At 36.4% G+C, this 16,355-nt stretch overlaps 1 protein-coding gene across 8 annotated transcripts in view; it reads right to left on the bottom strand.

The window, feature by feature from the left end:
- Nucleotides 1-16,355, bottom strand: part of LOC129726143 (serine-rich adhesin for platelets) — a 217,588-nt gene that overhangs the window by 60,450 nt on the left and 140,783 nt on the right. For all 8 annotated transcript variants that reach the window (XM_055682826.1, XM_055682827.1, XM_055682828.1 and 5 more), the window contains one exon: nt 4,344-4,680. In XM_055682826.1, the coding sequence (XP_055538801.1) occupies nt 4,344-4,680 (337 nt within the window). The remainder of the gene's footprint in view (nt 1-4,343; nt 4,681-16,355) is intronic.

Genomic DNA, 16,355 nt, shown 5'->3' with positions numbered 1-16,355 from the left:
AAAGTCACCTACCAGTATTTTTCGGACATCTTACGTCTATAATTTGTAAGAAAAAATAATCAAGAAGTATTCAGAAATAAGAAATATTTTCGTAAAAATGTTATAACTCGAGAATCGCTCATATTACTTCGGGGTGATAAGGTTTTCTTACTTGATATTTTCCGAGGAACACGATGAAACTATCAAATTTAAATTAAAAAATGGCAAATTTGAAATAAAACATGCCAATTTATTATTCAAATATAAAATAATCTATCTCTGGCAACACTTCCAGTCAAAATTAATCTTTTCTCTAGATTCCCTGGCCCATTTTCTTTAAAAACCATTTATCAGTATTTTTCGGACTTCTTACGTGTATGAATTGTGAGAAAAAGAAAGGAGAGATTTTGGACAAAAAATATGCAACAAGGAGGGGGGTCCCAAGCCAATCGACACCAAAATTGGGATTTTTACAAAGTAAACCTTCCCCCAACTTTGAGAAAAATCCGTGATGTTCGTGTCCAAGTCGTATGGACATTTCGTATGGAAAGACCTTTATATTGATGAACAAATGTTCAGAAAAAATGTTATGCCAAAAAGTAAAAGATGTCAAATATGTCAAAAAAGTCAAATATGTCAAAATGTCAAAAATGTCAAAAATGTCAAAAATGTCAAAAATGTCAAAAATTTCAAAAATTTCAAAAATGTCAAAATGCCGAAAATGTCAAAAATTTCGAAATTGTCAAAAAAGACAAAAATGTCAAAAATGACAAAAATGTCAAAAATGTGAAAAATCAAAAATTTTAAAAATGTCAAAATGTGAAAAAACCGCTAAAAAGAAAGGTATTATGGTCCTTAATGTTGCCGAGGAGGATGGCCGGAATCGGTCAACTGGTTTCGGATATATGGCCGGAACATGCTCCGGTAATATAATGGCCATGATTCAACTAGTGCACATTGGTCCAAAAATGCAATCTAGCGGAACGAAATCTCCGGATCGAATAATTCCGGATCGTGTTGATTTTTTGAAATAGTGTTTTTGGCAATGTTCAATATTATTGTATGAAAATATTTGTACTAAACGTGTGCTTAACTAGTACTAAAATTATTTTACTTTCTTCATTTTTTCAATTTGGAATGAAGGTTTCTTTTATAAAGTTGTTTTTCAGACAATAATATGAAACTCTTCCAAAGTCACAACTCTTCAAGAAGCCACTGTGTATGGAATATTGATTTTTTTTTGACAAAATGGACAGAACACTTTGATTTTCATCCTTTTTATTTTTTCAAGTGTACTAACAAACTCTATGAGTTTCTAATAATAAATCTTTTAAAATCCCACCATTGCCGCAGAAATAGGGCGGCTGTGGCCTATAGTTTTTGGGAAGGAAAGTTTTGATGATTTATTTTTTAAATGGCATATCTCAATTAGCGCACAAAAGCGCAACTTGAAACTCTCCGGGCTGCAAGAACACTAAACTTGATGTGTGTAGATGAAATTTCAGCCCGAAACTCCTAGAAGCTTTTACTCTGGAAGTAATTTTGTAAAATTCCACGAAACTAGAAGTACGTTTTCTATTTTGTTTCCAATATTATGCCAAATGTCTTTGGAGATGTTAAACAGAATTAAATTTGGACTCTTTCAAAATTCTTTTTTCAAATAGGATACTTTTTTAGACACTAATCATGTTTTGTTTCTATTCCTTTTCATTTCTCCATACATTTCATGAAATATCTTCAAAATCCAAGCATTAGTTTTTGAATTCAAACTTTATTTTCAAACTTCTTGTTACATCTACTATACGATTTTGAAGTTCACTAGGAAGTTCATCAAATAGATGATCTTTTGTTTTATCATTCAGAGAAATCATCGAATCAGATACGAGTGAAAGAAGTTTGAAAACATGTTCGATGTTCACGAAGCGGTTGTATTTTTTTGAATGAAATTGTCGATATTCACTGACGGATTTATTCCGTCTCTCCTGAACTTCTTCAATTTTTTTAAAACTCTTAGACGTAGGTTATTTAGAGCCGAAAAGAATACGTGTATCGACAGCGAATGAACTTCGCGTGACAAGACGTCACCACGACTGCAAGGTATAATTTCATAACCATGCCTACTGTGATCACATCAAGATTGTTTACGTGTTCTATAAATCCATATTTTTAGACCAAAAGAGCTTATATATAATTTTCTTTAATATCTCCAAAGACATTTGGTATAATATTGGAAACAAAATAGCACGTTTTTTCTAGTCCGGTTTATTGGATGTGTAACTCTAAGGCATGGTTTACGAAGCATTTGTTACCGGTATGGTTTGACAACCTTTTCATTCCGGAAGTCAAAACCTGCCTTGAAGAAAAAGGGCATAAGTTTTAAGTTCTTCTTGTCATAGACAATAGATTACAAAAAAAATCGACACTTTCTATTTTGCATTCAGGTAGTATTCTTCCAACCATTCATTCAACCATTTAGATCCAGGAATTATAACAGTGTTTAGTTAATATTAATAGAAGCACAAATCCAGGTACGTACATTAACTGTGCTACAATTTTTTAATTTTTTTCTGTGTATTACATAATCATAATTCCTAATTTAAAAGAGTCATAAAAAAGAAACCTAAAACAAAGAAAGATTTGTGTTGAATTGTTTCAAATTTTCTTGAATCCAATTCAACCTAACGGTACATTTTGAGCCAAATAGAAGATGATTCTAGTATGACTGTAACTTTAGCATGGAAAAAAATTACAATGCTAGAGTGTGTTCAGTTCATTAGAGTAGCATTTGAATGCATGTTAGAGACCACTGCCAAGCTGCGTTAGGTGTGTCAAAGGTACTAGCAAATCCGATGATAGCGAAATTGTACTTTTAGCACATGTTGTAGGTGGCCCGGGGTTTGATGATTATGGATATAGACGAGCTTTTGGCTGACTCGGGTGTTGACGACGATGTCCTTTGCAAAATGGTAACGGATAACAGCCAAGAAAAATTGGAGGACGGCTTGGTACTCGCTGGAAAGTTGGTCAAATTTTTTAGAGTAAACGATCCATGTAAGGCTCGCGCTACTAAATTTGCGAAGGATTTGAAATATTGCGTTGCAAGATAATAACGAGGTATACAAAGTGATGAAAAAATATTGGGATGAAAATCCTTCCGCCAAATTTAAGGGAACAGAACTTCAATTTCTACCTACAAATCGATTTTGAAACCGATTTTGCAAACGTCATGGGGATCAATAATTTAAGATATTATAAAATGGTAATAGGACAAAAGGTCAAAAATGAAATGTTTAGAATGGTTGTTTTGCGTTTAAGTTTTGGTTTCGGAATGATCGTGAAACATAAATTTTAATTGATATAAAATAGAAGCAATACAATATAATCGAGTTGATAATTTCATTTTTTTTTTCATTTTATACGATGTAGTGGGCTTTAAATTGCTGTGTATTCTTTTCTAGCTCCCGGTTCTAATGAATTTTTTGAAAACAAATTTGTTTAAAGTACATATTTATTTTATTTTTCCTTCAATTTGACTCTCAAGGTTATCATCCGTTTTAAAAACTTCAGGAATGTTAGTATGAAAATGTATAAAATTGTTTGAAGTAAACAGTAGAGAATCAGAAATGTTGTTACCATGTCTACTTGGGTTTGAGAAATTTAAGTAAAGCGGAGTATTTCTCACACAACTCAATATATAAAGTTAGCATTTGGAGTAGTAATAAATTTGCATCATCTAATTCTAATCGCGATGTTTGGGGGATCTCACACATAGGATTGTAAACATTCGGACTAAATCTTTTGTTTCAAAAACATCAACGGATAACTATTTCAGTAGATGAGAAATTCATTTCAATTTCTCCCACCATACTTTAGCTCTTGTCGACTGGATTTGAAGAGAAAAAAATAGCTCAGTGAAAAATGTTGGTTGAATATTCTCAAGGACTCACAGCCTTTTGTGTCTGTAATTAAACTTTGCTCTGCTGAATGGTGGAAGCCCACACCATACCCGCACTTGCCGGTACTCGTGGGGAATAGTAAGTGGCATCTCGACGTTGCCTGCTGGCCCGAAGGGTGTGTGTATATTTTGCGATAAAAAGTTCACTATCCGACTGGTAGCAGACTGCCAGGCGTCAACTGTAACTGTATGTAATGCTTTTTTGACACTATAATATGATTATTATCTTTATTCTACCACTGTAATTAGTTGCGAAATTGAACTGAATATCAAATAATAATTTGATAAAAATCTTCGCTTCTCACAGTATATTACCCCAAATCACGGTAAAAGAAATGACCTCACTAACACACAGCAAACAAACTTCGGAACTGCGATTAAACTTAGAGAAATTGAAATTATTACTCACCCATATTGCCGTTCTTATCGCTAAAAATGCCTTCCACTCCGGGGTTGGAGATCACTGTGGCGTTGTCCTTTTCCGTCGCTTTTTCTTTCTCCGAACCAGCTCCGCCGTACAGATGGTTCCCGTTGGTGGCACCCACCTTCTTGAATGAGCCGCCGGTTCCCGAAACTGATCCTGGAATGACCGTTTGGCCATCGGTGCCACCGAGTGCGCCGGGTAGCTTTCCGCCCGCTCCTGACTGGTGTACTTTGTGCTTTTTGAATCCGAAGGACATGGCCGTACCCTTGGTTTCGAGGCCGGCCGCTGCCTTTTTGGATGATTTCTTACTTTCCGATTGACCCTGTTTGACGTCACGGCGCACACATGGGGAAGAGAACAGAGGAAAAAGCAACTTCGTCAGTTTGGTTATTACGATAGCACTAAACAGCGTGCGTTCGCCGTTTCTTTTACGAGGCGGTCTCTCACGCAAAGACAAATGCAAACGATTGTCTTGATAGCGAAAACGGTTCCAAAATAGAATACCAGAACGACTTTGACTGGCTGCAGGCTAGAAGTAGTACTCACACAATTAACATCCATTAACATCTTGACGTGTAGAAGAGTGGACGAAACAAAACACCAAAAATTCTAGTCCCAAATATTAAAATCAATTTACCATAAGGCTTACGAAAATTCCTTCCTATAAACAGATCGAGAAAAGAATATATTTCCACAATATAAAACGAAGGCTCGATTCGACCTTTCACCTTTAACTGAAACTGTTTATAGCAAAATCGATAATACCATGGAGAAAGGTAGCAGAGTAAAAGTCGTTTGCTGTCGCAAACCAATTGTTTAGCTTAATTACTGTTGAGCCTTGATATCCGAAGTCAAGGTCACTTCTGTCAATGCATGGTGAATGATGTGATTTACGATGTAGTTCCCAATAAAAAATCAGATCAAATTTGGCTAACCACATCTTCCCACAGAGTAAACATTCGCCCACATTTGAGATGAACAGTTTTCCAGCGACTTACTGCCTCCAAGCTCTTTCAATTTACGATAATTACCACTTTGTCCATAATACGAACCCGTCCTACTTTTATCGGAGGTTAGCACGTGTTTGATCCGGCCAAAACCCCGTTGCATGGTCGGTGCTAACCTCTTCAAACGTAACATTGCACTTTCATGGATCATACCTTCGGAGCTCAATCAATAGCCAAGTCGCTTACAGAAGATGCCGAAGCGGCTTACGTCGTGTCTACTTACTTGTAACTCGAAGGAAAGCGATGGGAATGGGAAGTAGGAAAACATGCCTTGAAACAGCTGTGCGATAAACACACGACAGGGCAGGATTGCACAAGCACCTAGGTTTGTTTTTCCCTACCACGACTGGATTGGCTTCGGGGGCAACGTAGTTCAGCGTTTCGAATTGCGGTTTTGCGCTGCGAGTCCCCCGACGTTTCCCGCGTGTGGCACGCTGCCATGGTCAGGCTGGCGGCATTCTGACGGGTATTCCTCGTGTGAACCATCAACCCGCTCCACCCACAACTCGTGCCGTCGGGCATTTTAAAGCATGCTCGAACCATGCTTGCATGCAACCTTTTGACTCGCGGTTGATTGGATGTTATTGGCTCGGATCTGATTTCCTATTCTGGAGCGCACAGCCGAGGAGCCTCGTGGAATAAAAAGCAAACATCTCTTTTTATTTCAATTGGATGCCCTTTCAGCGAACTCTGACTTTTGGTTCACTTTCTGTCGGTTGAATAAGAGCGAGTGCTTGGTTGTACACGAAATGGGTATCTTTTGTACCTGTAATTAAAGACCGCTCCACTGAATGGCGCCCACGTTATGCACTTGGGGGGAAACGAGTGACTCACGGTAAACATAAATTGCCAATTGCCGCTGTTGCTGTGTTTACGGCAGTGTCACTTGTGTGGTACGTTTTGCGCAAAGTGTTTTACAATATGGAAGGTTTAGCAACCAAGCCTTTCGTAGACTGATGGGCGCCATCACGTGAATCTATCACCTTTGAATGGAGAACAGATTTCTCAATTTACAATTCAATTATCGGTTTGTTGTTTGTGGGTCGTTTAGTTGTTTGTTTTTCCGAGTTTATGCAGTATACAAGTTATTTTTGTTGTTCATTGTAGCTTTTTTTTATCAGTTTTGGTAGTTAACCTCTATTCTCAATCTATACCTATAAAAATGCAGTCCGGTCTGTCTGTCGGTCTGTCTGTCTGTCTGTGTGATCCATATAGGCTCGGAAACTACCGAACCGATCGACGTGTAAATTTGTGTGTAGGGGTTTTAGGGGCCGGGAAAGGTTCCTATGATGGTTAGAGACCCCTTCCTCTTCTGGAAGGGAGAGGTCCCATACAAATGAAACACAAATTTCTGCACATCTCAAAAACTAACCAAGCAAATGGAACCAAATTTGGCATGTGGATGTTTTAAGGAGTAACAAATATGTCCATATTGGATAGACACCCCTCCCTATTCTGATAGGGAGGGGATCCATACAAATGAAACACAAATTTCTGCACATCTCGAGAACTAACCAAGTAAATAGAACCAAATTTGGTAGCTGAATGTTTTTAGGGGTAACAAATATATCCATAATGGTTTGACACCCCTCCCTCTTCTACAAGGGAGGGGTCCAATACAAATGAAACACGAATTTCGCACAGCTCTAGAACCAATCAACCAAATACAACCAAATTTGGTATGTGAATGTTTTTAAAGGTAACAAATATGTCCCTAATGGTTCGACTCTCTTCCTCTTCTGTAAGGGAGGGGTTCCAAACAAATAAAACACAAATTTCTGCTTATCTCGAGAACTAACCAACTAAATGGAGCCAAATTTTGCAGGTGAATGTTTTAGGGGTAACAAATATATCCATAATGGTTTGACACCCCTCCCTCTTTTATAAGGAAGGGGTCCCATACAAATGAAACTCAAATTTCGCACAGCTCGAGAACAAAACAAGCAAATATAACCAAATTTGGCAAGTGAATGTTATTAGGTCTTACAACATGTCCAAAATGTTTCGACACTCTTCCTTCTTCTGGCATGTCTCGAAATCTAAGATGGCGACTTCCGGTTTCTGAAATACAGCGACAAATGACCAAATACCACCCAACATGGGTATTTCCTGAATTGTTATGATGCACTGAAGCCACAAATCGACCTCAGACAACATTTTGAATTTTAAGATGGCGACTTCCGGTGTCTGGAAAACAGCCGAAAATGACCAAATACCACCCAATGCGGATGTGTCTTTGACAAGCATGACGCTCAGAGGCCAGAAATTGTCTCCAAATGCCATTTTGAAATCCAAGATGGCAACTTCCGGTTTCCAAAAAACAGCGGAAAATGACCAAATACCATCCAATATGAGTGTGTTTTAACCAGCATGACGTTCAGAGGCCAGAAATTGTTCCCAAAGGCTATTTTGAAAAAGATGGCGTCTTCCGTTTTTTGAAAAATAGCCTAAAATGGCCGATTTCCATCCAATATGAGTATCTTCGGAACCAGAATGATACACAGGAGCTAAAATCGACCAAAGACACCATTTGGAATTCTAAGATGGTGACTTCCGGTGTCTAGAAAACAGCCGAAAATGGCCAAATGCCACCCAATATGAGTATCTCCGGAACCAGAATGATGCAATGAGCTAAAAACTGATCTCAGACACCATTTAGAATTGTAAGATGGCAACTTCTGGGAAACTGCCAAAAATGAACGAACACTACTCAATATGGATATTTCCGCAATCGAGATGATGCATAGAAGCCAAGCATTGACCCTGAACACCATTTTGAATTTGAAGATCCACTCTCAGTTTCTGGAAAACAACGAAAATAACTGAATACCATCCAATATGGGTTTTTCCGGAATCAGATTGATACAAGAAGAACAGATAAAAATGACCGAATACCACCCAATATCTGAATATATATTCAGAATAAAGGTGATGTACAAAAGCCAAAAGTCTAGGACGTTGTCATTCCGATGAAACCAATCATTTCAAACGATTTGTCTTTAGACTTTGATCATATTCTATCTCTGATTCGTCGTGCGCTTGCAGACTATTAGCAAATCGCAAGGAATCAATGGCTTTGAAAGGTTAAGAATTATCAAATTGAACACAAGAATGGGCGAGACGAAGTTTGCCGGGTCAGCTAGTACATTATATTATTAGATAACATGATACTAAAACAAACTTTTTGGATACTACTTGAGTTTCCACAGATTTGAAATGATTTCTTTAAACAGAGCAACTCGACCATTTCGAAACAAAACTTGGCGTACGGCCAATAAACTGAGTATTTTTTGCGGACGAAAATTTTATTTTAACTCTAGAGTAACTTTTTAAAAGAGCGTATGCATCATAGCAAGCGATGCTACGGATGTGATTTTTTTAGACAATACATAAATGAATAAATTTTAGTGATCTCTGAAGTAAATGAAAACATATATTGTACCGAATAAAGTAATACATAATTTTTCTTTGAATCAATCAAAAGCACCTAAAAAATAATGGACCAAAACCAATGTTGAAACAGATGTAAACGTTGCGCTTAATATAAATTTTACAAACTGTAAGTTGCCCTCTCGTAAGTTCTCGCTTCGATAAAAAGTCTTTTTTTTATCATTAAAAATGTTTTAAAGTTTTTAATGATATGCCTTTTTTACAGCAAATAAGCTTTCCGAATGAATCAATGTTTCACGTTTTAGAATAATTCATTAAAGACAATAAATTAAAACAAACGAGAGGCATTACTAATGAAATCAAACGTAACCAAATATGATATGAAATTGCCAAAGCAAAGCGAAGCCTTAGTGCTACATTCGGATTAGGAACTCGACCTTCTGTTTGTTATACACAGACTTCGCAGCCTACTGTTTAGTGTACAGGACAATTGCGGGGCTAGTGCTACGATTCTACGGACACTAACAGTCTTACCCGAGCCGTGACCCGAACCTACGACGACTGGCTTGTTAAACCGGCATCGTACCTCGAGACCAACTGGGAGATAGTAGGGATGGTATAAAATTGCTAAGACTGAAATATCAGGACACAAGGTTTTCAAAAAAAAAAAAATGGTGGTTGTGAAACAATAATCATTAATAAACTTAAGAAAAGAAAAGAAAATTACATGAAGCACTATTTGATACAGTAGGATGCTTAAGAAAACATTGTGAAAAACCCGATATGATCACAAACCATTTCAAAGATTAGAACATAATAAAAATAGAATGAACTCAACTTCAGTTTAAGTAGCTGTCAGTGACAGAAAACAATATAAAAATTTACAAACTTAATTACTGGTCGGATATAGAAAGAATACAGAAAACATTAACGAATTCTGTTCAAAGAAAAACAAGTATTAGCTAAGAGAAAAGTTCGAAACTGTCAATAAACACCATCAATTGTAGCGGAATTTTTCGTCAAATCGAAAAATACTAAGAAAATGTTAACTTATTCTGGTTACTTGGGTTGGTGAAATAACAAATTACAAATTTAAAAATGTAAAAATGCTAAGTAAGAGTAGCTAGAAAAGAAATAAAACGTTTATTAAATTACATAAACTACAGAAAAATATGAAAATGATTACAACAGGTACAAAAAGAAAAATTTAATTCCCAATACTATAGTCGGTAAATATTAAATTTGAATTGAAAAGAAACAATGTACGACTGGAAATGGTGAAAAAAAAAAACAATTTAAAAAACAAAAAAACCTGAAACAAAAAAAACAGTGAAAATAACCAAAAAAGTACATCAAACATGTAAATAAATGAGAAACAGAAATATGAGAACATTGAAAAGAACTAAATAAAAGCAAAGTATACAATGATTACAAAAATCCAAATCAATCATATATATACGTTAAACAAACAAATAATATTACTAAATTCCGCTAAGCATTACCAAAACAGCAAATGAATGCACTGATGTCACATTTTATGACTTAACTCGAAATTTTGCATTTTTCATCCTATAACGTTTCAAAATTCACAAAAAATCCATATGTACAAGTAGATGTGCATTAGCTACTTAAATGGAAATAATCTAAAAAGGATAGTAAAAATTGGGTTTGAACTCGTACAACATGCTGATGATATGTACATGATAAATATAAAAAGGTTTAATGAGACTAGCAAGACATTCCATGGAAAATTGGTTAAAAAAATAATGTTTTTTAGCATGTAATCTCCGCTGAAACTTTTCTTTTTGAATTTGAAATTACCTCTCTAATTTTATGATATCAGATCTTCATGTAGACTTGCGACTGCTACTTCAAAAGGGCCTATTCAAAATGGCGACTGATAGATAAAAATTTCTTCATTAGAAAAAAATTAAATTTTTCCATGGAAAATTACTATTTAAAAAATCATAACAAATTGAAAAGTCAGATATTGTAAAACGGCTATGCAACAAGTTATACAATCCATTTTTACATGGTAGGAAAAAATTTCAGCCAAACCAGTTCAGTAGATGCTGATGCTGATGCTGATACTCACTATATTTGCACCCACGACATGCAAAATACATCTTTAAATATATATTAATCAATAGCCAAAATTCCCGAGCACTTAACCTTATCCTAAACATCCCAAAAACAATTCACGAAAAAACATTATTTTTCAACTTTCCACAGCAGGGTCGCCCCGCTGAAAGTTCTCGTGGAAATGAATAAGGTAATTCTCAATGTTAATTTTCAACCCTGTTTTTCTAAAGACTATAAATTCTGAGATGAGCTGTGTTGTACGAAATCGATTATATGTAATGGTTCTGATAGGAAAGGAGCTTCGTAGCCGCAAGGTTACATAGTCTGCTTTGATAAGAGGATGGCCGTGGGTTCGAAATTTAGTAGAATCAGGCCAGTTGGTTGTTGGAGGACTTTAACATGGGTTTATTCGCATGCTCGCCACTACATACCCTTCTTTCAAGCTGAATTTTATAGTACCCCTACTGACTTTCATCCTAACAAAAAAAAAACTGGTCTGAGTAACGTATAATAGTTCTCTTGGTCTTGGCTGGAGGAACGAGGTTTCGATAAGATTCCTTCCTCTTGACAAAATATAAGTCCTACTTATAATAAAACTGACCAGAGGTGAAGCATTAAGTGCCTCTCCAGGAAATTGTGATTGAGACGCGGTGTTGGTAGGAGGAACAAGGTTTCGGTGAGACACCTTCCTCTTGACAAAATAAGTCCTTCTTATAATAAAACTGATCTCAGGAAAATTTATCCTCTCGAGGGAATGGTAATTGGCGATAATAGCAAAAGAACGAGGTTTCGATAAGACTCCTCTTGACATAACAGGTCCCTCTTAGAATTAACCTGGCAAGAGAGGAACGTTAGGTGTAGTCTCACTCCAGGGAATTGTAATTTGGCTATATTGGTAGAATAGAAAGAGGCTCGGAATAGCAAAGTAGTAAGCTTGAAACGAAATGGTAAACTCTCACACACAAGCGCGGATATAAATGAAAAAGCGAATCATTTACTTCATTAGTGATACTGCCAATAATATGAAGTGCGGAGTACAGAAAACACCTGGGCAATATCACAATAAATCGAATATCTCTGGTCACAGTGGTGAGTCTACACAGAGAAAAAAAATGCTTCTGATAAGTATGATGTTCACAATTTTTTGAGGTTCCCGTACTCAACAATAAACAAGTTCAGGGAGAAAAGAGCCTAATAAGAGTATGAAAATATAAGCTCTCTCTCGCTCCTCTTCATGCCAGTATTTTTTAGTTTGCTTAGGCATGCCCAGTTCTGTTAAAATTGGCGTCGGATCAGAGAGCAGACCTGCGCAAAACCCTCGGCAAAAAGCTCACGGTAAACCATTTTAAAGCGAAAATCTTTCGGCTTCTACTGTGCATATTGTTCTGCAAACCTTGACAATAATTCGCAAGAAAAATAATGAAGAGACCGGCCAACGTAATGGACTTAAAAGGTCTTCGTTCCATTTGTCTTAGTCATGGTTCTAGCCTGGCTATCAATCAAGATAAGTACCAGAACGAATGTTTGAAGGAAATTTTGATACCGTTTTTTCCAAAAACACCACGTCGAATGTTTTGGACAGATTAAGCATCATCATATTATGTCAAAAAAAACACAAACGTTCCTGGACAATCATTTGACCCTATTTGTACTTTTAATACGCTACCCAACGAATCTCTTCAAAATGCAATCGAAGATTTGTTTAGGATTTTCAGTTCCTATAAATATACTTATCCGAAAAATCGACGTGAAGGCCGCTTTTGTTTAGAAATCATTGGAAAAGCTAAGTCATAATGCCGATTACGGACCTTTCACAAATGTCCAATAGCTTTTACCGTTAATAATAAATGTATCTTCATGAGAAATAAATTAGCTTTCCTTTAAATGCATCTATCTTTTTTGACAGCAGCAGAAAAAAAATTAGTTGTCACCCGTTACTGTGCACAAACAGCGGTATGTACAAAACCAACCTGATGCCAATCAAAAGTTGGCATACTCTTCTGAAGGTTCTGTATTTCCTTGTGGAAAATTTATTATTCTTCATTTAAAAGATTGAAACGTCTTGAGACTATCCCCTAGCCGCACCCACAGAATTCAACACAATACGGAGTTATATACTGTTGCGTGGCTAAGAGTGCTACACTCTTGCTATCTGGTTCCATTCGACACGAGAAGAATTTGATAGTGTTCCTTTTGTCTTGCAACCGAAGAAAATACACGATACAACGTTTCGCAGGTACGTTCTTTTTATATACAGGATAAAATGTCTTTGTGACTCGCGAAACTGGAAGAACGATATAACTTGAAAAAAGGTGGGCCACTTAGAGTATGGGTATGACATGAACATCCCGAAGCAAGGTGATGGAAACTGTGTCTTGGGTCGATTCTTGGCCTCTGGGTATAGGAAATACCCATATTGATTTGTCGACTCTAAACTGATTCTTGAATACCAGAACTTTTTTTTTATATGGTCGTATTGTAGGAACCGACATATGACTTGGATTGCAAAATGGAGGCTGGATTCTGAGTTCTGAACATCATCCCTGTTCAAAACCAACCCATCATATGTGCTATTTGGCTAATCTACAGTCGAACACACCTTAGAAACGAAGAGAACAGTAATAATAAGATCAATTGGTCGACGTGCTGCCAAACCGAATTAAGCAAAAAAATTGTTTCTAGTAATCGGCGTTCAAAGTTTTCCCCTGTATGTTCTTTGCAAGCTGCTACAGGAAATTTTGATTATATTATCATTATGAACTGCTCAAATGATTTGATCTTTTCATGAGAGATAGATTATTGATTTCTTCTCAATTTTCACATTTTCATATGTGATATTTGATGTAATTGCGCTGTTGGTAATTTTGAGCAAAAAAAAGCATGAAAAGTATCAGTTTGTTATGTTTTTTCCTTCTGAGAATTGATTTTATGAGCCGATCAACATCAACAAATAATAGATTTTGAAAGAAAAAGGCTAGATCGCACCGCTAGGTAGATTGAAATTCCTGTTTTTTGAAACATTTTTAACGTGAAACAGTGTTAGACACGAAAAAGTTTTTGCTAAAATAAAACTTTTTTTCCTACTGCGAGCGCCTGTTTTGAATTGTTCAGAAGAGTTTTTGGCAACTTGAATATCTGTCTAAATAAAAGAAGTTAAGAACACTAGGTGGGCAAACATTCTCAATTATAGACTGTTCCGAAAATTGTGAACACACTTTCATTCCTGAATAAAACGAAACAAGTGATAATTGTATGCTCAATAACAATATTTTCTCTAAAATTTATATTCAATTTATATTATTTCTGATCGGGTACCTACGCGGGTTTCTTCAGCTTTGCGTTTGGCTCCAGAAAGTCTCGATAGAGTGAATTTCAGGGCAGTTTGGTGGATTCATCTCCTTTGGCACACATGTGACATTAATGGTTCTATACCTCTAATTTTATACAATAATGGTTTTATTAAACACTAGCCCATCCTTAGAGTAATGGCAGAAAGCAAGATTGTGCCAAAAGATTGTACAAAAAAAAGTAATACTTTTTTTAATCAAGGTTAACAACCTTCTTTGTTTACGATCTTTCACGTAGATTCTACCAATTGTTGTGTCAGTTGTAATGAATGGACGAGACATTTTCCCACTTTCACAAATAGCTTACCAAGCATAACCTGTTTTGACAAATTTTGCGGAGGCCTCAACTGATTCAGGGACATACATTTCTTTCGGCATGGTATAAAATTGCAGTCCTGGTAGAGTGTTATAGTCTAATTCTATGTAGGTTTCGTCATCCATAATACACACCTCGAATTATAGGTCAGAAAGTTGTCATAAAGTTTCGTAGCACTCGGTTTTACTGATTCAGCAAGCTTTGTGCTTTGTTTTGGCTGCTTCTGCTCCCGACGAGTGTGTAGGACCATCCTTTACCAGCATACATAACATAAGTCGATGGAATACCAATTTTTTTCACCACATCTCGTACTTATACTGGATGATGTCGCTTGTAGTGATCTCCTATCATCCTGTGTCCATTGTGGGGTCACCAGGCCTAGAGTTTTTACTAAGTCCCGAGGCATCTGTAAACGTTTACTCCTCACCATACTTCCGCAATGCAGTTTGAACTGCCCAGACACGCATACTTCCTTATTTGGCTTATTTGCTAATCGAAATAATCTTACGGTGTCTTATTTGTGCACAATTCGTTTTCTTTGGTCGAAAAAAAGGTCCCTATTTTTATACATTCTCGCAAAATTTGAAAAAAATGACATCTGTTTCATTCGAATGTAAACAACGGGACGCAGCCAAAGTTTAGCCGAGTAAAATCGTAAGTGCATTTAATTATCGTAACAGTCTATGAACTCGTATGAAAGCGAAAATGTTCGTTGTGTTTCGATGACAGTAGTCGAAAGAAATTAAATAAAAATAAAACTGTACGAGTTAAAATAACTGCGCGAAACTGGTGAAGAGGGTCAATAATCGGGTAGCACAAAGTCAACAACAAAACCTCAAAATGATATAGAAAATATGACAAAAGTGAAAAATTTTCAAGCTGCATTCAACTACAACTCATGATTAGCCATTTCCAAAGACCACTCACGAAGACTTAAAAGTGGGTTCAAACTAAATTTAGAGTTTTTTGAAACGCGTTCAATAATATAAACTGGAAAATGCCTTCAGAGATCAGAATTGAAAAAAGCAAAATTATCGAAAACCAATTGTAAGAACCAGGAATGACGAAAAGAGAATCATCGAAAAGTTTTTCTACGAAACAGATTTTTTTCAGGGACTCAAATGAGTTTCCTCGTAAACATAACGTTGAAGCGACAAACCCGGCGAGCAATTTCTATACGACACTCTTACGTAAGTTGACACCAAAATTCATAGGAATGGTTGAATAGTTATAATCTTGAATTTTTTTAGGTTTGAGCTTTTGGAATGAACTTTTTTTCATTTTGTCGACCAGTGTTATTGTTACCAAAATCAAATCTCGTCATGACTATCAAACAGTAAAGGTAACCGGGTACTGAATTGTCTGGTCGGCTACATGAAAGGTTACCAAATCTTACTAAGAACCGTTAGAGTATAAACTTGTCCTACCAAACAAAGCCCGTCTGGCTCGTAAACCATAACTTTTGCAGTCCACTGGGTGCCGGCACGTTGCTCTTGATTAATTGGTTTTCTAAGCATTCATTTCGATTAAACTTTTTCAGTTTCTCGCGTCTCGCGCTGGCCGTTTCATGAGATGTGATTTGTGGGGCGAAACAAGATATCAAACATGGGCGCGAGAATGAGAAATAAGATGAGGACCAAGATTGGCAGCAGGGTACGGGGTTTTTGGGTCATGACAGAGGGAATACTTGATATTAATGGGAGGTTTCGCAAATGCATACGATTACGTTTGAGCAAGTGAAAACTATATCTTTGAGCGAGTGCCAAAAATAAAGGTTATTATAATGGAATAAACTAGCCGGAAAATGAAAAGGAACTAGAGTTCATTTGTATATTGTTCCTATAATAAAGATTTG

The sequence above is a fragment of the Wyeomyia smithii genome, chromosome 2 (genome assembly GCF_029784165.1).
Source record: "Wyeomyia smithii strain HCP4-BCI-WySm-NY-G18 chromosome 2, ASM2978416v1, whole genome shotgun sequence".
Lineage (NCBI taxonomy): Eukaryota > Metazoa > Arthropoda > Insecta > Diptera > Culicidae > Wyeomyia > Wyeomyia smithii.
This window is presented reverse-complemented; position numbering and strand designations above follow the sequence as displayed.